The sequence below is a fragment of the Nematolebias whitei genome, chromosome 3, assembly GCF_014905685.2.
Source record: "Nematolebias whitei isolate Nwh7 chromosome 3, NemWhi1, whole genome shotgun sequence".
Lineage (NCBI taxonomy): Eukaryota > Metazoa > Chordata > Actinopteri > Cyprinodontiformes > Rivulidae > Nematolebias > Nematolebias whitei.
In genome coordinates this window covers 24,841,853-24,846,352 of record NC_056500.1, presented here as the reverse complement: position 1 = coordinate 24,846,352, position 4,500 = coordinate 24,841,853, and the positions used below count along the sequence as shown (strand labels likewise).

The window sequence follows — 4,500 nt, the reverse complement described above, 5'->3', positions numbered from 1 at the left end:
AGATAATCTCCAATTCCCACAGAATAAAAACCCATTTTGCACATGCATGCTATCTGTTGATGTCCTACAATAGAAACCAAATTTTCCGTGGAGTCGTTTTTCTGTCTCTATTCATCCTGATCCAGTAAACATTAATATTTTATTATGTACTGATATTGTTATTAAGTAAAGGACATTGGTAACCATATTTAAAAAAGAGTTTAGGGAAAATCTTGATTCAAATGAAAAATGTTCTGTTTTTTTTATTTATTTGTTGTTATTGTGACCATTTGCACCCCATCGTGGTGCTGCATGGGTACTTCTGTGTTTTTGTTAGAATGTGTAGTCAGAAAAACAATCTGTAATAGTTGTGGCATACAGCTACGGAGGAAAAGCTAAAAACTAAATGTGTCTACTACATAAGGTCATGTGCTAAAAGATTTCTTTGTCCGCACTAGAGAAAATTGTATTCTATAAAAATCATTAGCACAGACATACCTAAACAGTGTTAATACATATAATATGCAAGCATTTATAATTTTCAAGAAAATGTCAAGAACATGAGACCAGACTTTCACTGCTGAAGTATTTCTCTCATTATTATAAATAATAGACAGTGTATTCAAACTTTTGCAAGTCTTTTTACAATATTTATTGTGTTTAAAATTGCATTTTGTAACTGATGATATATTTTGAATGCTATATTTAGAAAAATGCACTTTACGGTTATCACCATTAGTCAAACTTTTAAACTCCAGTTGTAATAAAATGTATATTGACAATCTTTTTGGCAGGTGGTATTTGTGCAGGTGTATACGCACTGTCGCCACACGTATCATCCATATTTGTAGCTGACTACTAAAAAATCTAAACACAACCAATGACCCATAACCTGTTTGCGTCTTCTGCCAAAATCCTATTTGTCCTATATACCAATTTTGTGATACATTGTTACCTTTTTTAGCAACACGATCTAAGAGGTGACTGTAGTCGGTCTCTGTAGTCTGGGCTGCTGATCCTAAAACCCCCTGAGGGGGAGCAGCCTTTTTCACCAGGACAACATCACTAGGCAAAATGCCTTCAGATGAGCCCCGGTCCCTCACTTCTACTTCACCTGGCCTGCTCTTATCATTAACTAACACATAAGCACCAGCAGAGTTTGGCCCTACTATCTTACAGCCTTCCATGGAGACTAACCCCTGGGAGGCAGTTGGACTAGGCATCAACACAGTGGTTCTGAATGGACTCGTAGGGCTGACAGGACTTTTGGGACTCATAGAGCCATCAATGCCCTGGAGAACTAGCCCCGAATAGGAGCTCTGGGTTCCATTCATCACGAGTCTAGACAGACCCTGCGGATCGTTCATTAACATCAGGGACCTATCGTCAACCAGAATCGTGTTTGGTGGATTTTGTTGGATAAAGTAGTGCATGGGTTGCATTACTGGATTAGGGGCATAGTAAACTGGCTGCTGCTGTAGTACCACGGTCTGAGTTGGGTATGGCAGTGTGGCAGAACGATTGAAGCCTGCGGAATGATTAAAGCTAGCAGAACGACTGACGTTGGTAACCTTGGAGCGAGGGGAGCTAGGGAGAGTTGTGGATTGCGAGGTGGTGCCTACTGAACTGACGGATCTTTTAACCACGTTAGTAGATGATGTCACCTTCTCTGTCTTCATGTCAACATGCTTAGTCTCAACATCTTTCTCAACCTTAGGCTTGAAGACTGGTTCAGTCATAGTTGTTGTTTTGACAGCACCTGAAGCCTTGTGGGTCAGAAGAGGTTTAGGCTTTGCTGTAGGAGGGCAGCAGATCTCAGCCAGAGTCTTAAACTTTGGTCCAAGGTCAGTGAGGAAGTCCAGGTCATTGTCAAATTCCACTAAGCTACAGGAGCTCACTGAGCCAGCAGAGGAGAACTGGCCTTCATAGTCATACCGGAGCAATGTTTCGGTCACCGGCACATCACAGAGTGCTTTCTGTCAGAGGGAAACAAACAGACAAACAATAATTCATACATATTTCCAGTGTACGTTTATAGAGTGTCATGAAAAGTTCTCATTTAACTTTTTCACATTTCGGTCACCTTGCAGCTACAAACTTCTAAGTATTTTACTGGGATTTTATGTGTAAAATCCACATAAAGTAGCACAAAATTGTGAAGAGGAAGGAAAATTATACATGGTTTTCACTTGTTATTTACAATTGGTGTGCATTTGTCTTCAGCCCACGTTACTCTGACATCTTGAACTAAAATCCAGAGCTACCCACTACAGTACCTTTAGAAGCCACCTGAGTATACCATTTATTCTCAGTATGAAGCCAGCTGTTCTGTGAAGGCCTCAGTGGTTTGTTTACAGAACATTAGTGATCAAACAGCATTATGAAGACCAAGGAACACACCAGACAGATCAGTGATAAAGCTGTTGGGCAGTTTGAACCAGGGCTAAGGAATAAAACTTTATCCCAAGTTTTGAACATCTCACAAAGCCTCTGTTCATTCCATCATCTGAAAATGGTAAGAGTACAGTAAAACTGGAAACATATCAGGTCAGGGCGTGGCCGTCCACCTAAACTGAGTGAGAGCAAGGAGAGCAATCATTCAAGAGGCATTCAGTAAGCTCATGGGAATTCTGGAGAAGCTGCAGACGTCTAGACCTAAATCCAACTAAGAATCTGTGGCAAGGCTCGAGTCTTTCAGTATAACTGAACTTGAGCTATTTTGCAAAGAAGAGCAGAAATTTCAGTCTCTAGATGTGCAAATCTGGTAAAGACAAACTGTTGCTGGTTCTACAAAGTATGGGCTCAGGGTGCCTGAATACAAGACTAGGTCACAGTTCTCATATTTTTATTCTAAGTAATTTTGAAAACCATATTTTATTTTCTGTCCACTGAGGTTTTGTACTACCATGTGCCAGTGTATAACATAAAATCCCAGTAAAACATTGTATATGTTTCAATATGAAGACATTTTCAAGGCACTGTAAATGGAGAATCTGTAATGACCTCAAAGCTAGCAGTACCTGTGAGTAGTAGTCCTCAAGGAAAGCATCAGGAAGGGCGATGTCCTCATAATAAGCTCCTGCTTCTTCAATAAATGACATATGTGTGTTGAATGTTGTCATGTCATTGTCATGAGTGTATAAATCTCCTGAAAACTTGTGGTTGTTGTCAGTTTCCATTGGACTTAGAGTATTTTCCCGAAACACCCGACCAGATTCATTGTAGAATGATGTGTGATGGGTTTCTGTGGTTTCGGAGAATACGTTGCCGATATTTGACATTGGTGATGTCTCAGTATTTAGCTTAGTTCCCATAATAGGAACAGAGCAGAGTGGAAACTCCTGAAAAATATAACAATAATAACTGGTTACAATAAAGTTAGAATAATCAAACTTAAACATATCTCACATTTACCTAAGAACACATTGAAAACTTGTTTACTTTCAACATGAGTTGCTGTACTATATTTATATCACTGATGTAATGTAAAGCCATAGACGGTAACGAGGGAGATGAGTGACAGGTATTCTGATGTCACTTAATGGAAAACATATTTAATGATACTTACTAGAAAATACATAACATACAGAACATAACTAGAAAATATGCATTATCTGTAAAGATGCATTGTGAAATGCTAAGTGATGAATGACTGCTGAAAAGGGTGAACGGTAGTGGAAGAATGGTTGAACTTTTAATGTTAGCTGAAACATTTCCATCCATCCATTATCTTCCACCTGTTCTGAAGTTGGGTTGCAGGGGCAGCAGCTTGAGCAGGGAGGCCCAGACATCTCTTTCCACAGTCACCTCTTCCAGCTCTTCTGGGAGGACCCCAAGGCATTCCCAGGCCAACTGAGAGACGTAGTCTCTCTAGCATGTCCTGGGTCTTCCCCGGGGTCTCCTCTCAGTCGGACATGCCCGAAGCACCTCCCTAGGGAGGCATGCAGGAAGCATCCTTACCATATGCCCGAACCACCTCAACTGGCTCTTCTCGATGTGGAGTAGCAGCAGTTCTATTCTGAATATCTCCCAGATAACTGAACTTCTCACCCTATCTCTAAGGGAGAGTCCAGCTACCCTGCAGAGGAGACTCATTTCAACCACCTGTATCCACAGTCTCGTTCTTTCAAATACTACAGACACTGCACCATTCTGTCTGTCAATCTCACACTCCATTCTTCCGTCACTCATGAACAAAACCCAGAGATACTTGAATTCCTCCACTTGAGGCAGAACCTCACCCTTGACCTCAAGACAGCAATCCACCCTTTTCTGATTGAGGGCCATGGCCTCAGATTTGGAGGTGCTGATTCTCATCATGAAACATTTAAAGAAGACAAACAAAGAGCATGACGGTGAGAAAAAGCAAAAAGATGAAAAGAGAAGGAAGGAAGAGAAGGAGACAAAAAAAACAACAACAGACATTTAAGAAGAAAATGGGCAAATAAAGAAATGTTGTGTTTTATGGGACTTTAGTAGCTTGGTGAACAGTGACACTATCTCATAATCCTGAGGCTGCAG

The 4,500-nt window shown here is 40.6% G+C and overlaps 1 protein-coding gene across 1 annotated transcript in view; it reads right to left on the bottom strand.

Moving 5' to 3' along the window:
• Positions 1–109: 109 nt before the first annotated feature.
• The window catches only part of LOC119430685 (desmoglein-2), a 33,515-nt gene continuing 29,124 nt past the window's right edge, over positions 110–4,500 (bottom strand). The window contains exons 13-14 of the mRNA XM_037698146.1: positions 3,000–3,320; positions 110–1,955 (exon numbers count right to left, since the gene is read on the bottom strand). Coding sequence (XP_037554074.1) covers positions 405–1,955; positions 3,000–3,320 — 1,872 coding nt within the window. The 3' untranslated portion in view covers positions 110–404. The remainder of the gene's footprint in view (positions 1,956–2,999; positions 3,321–4,500) is intronic.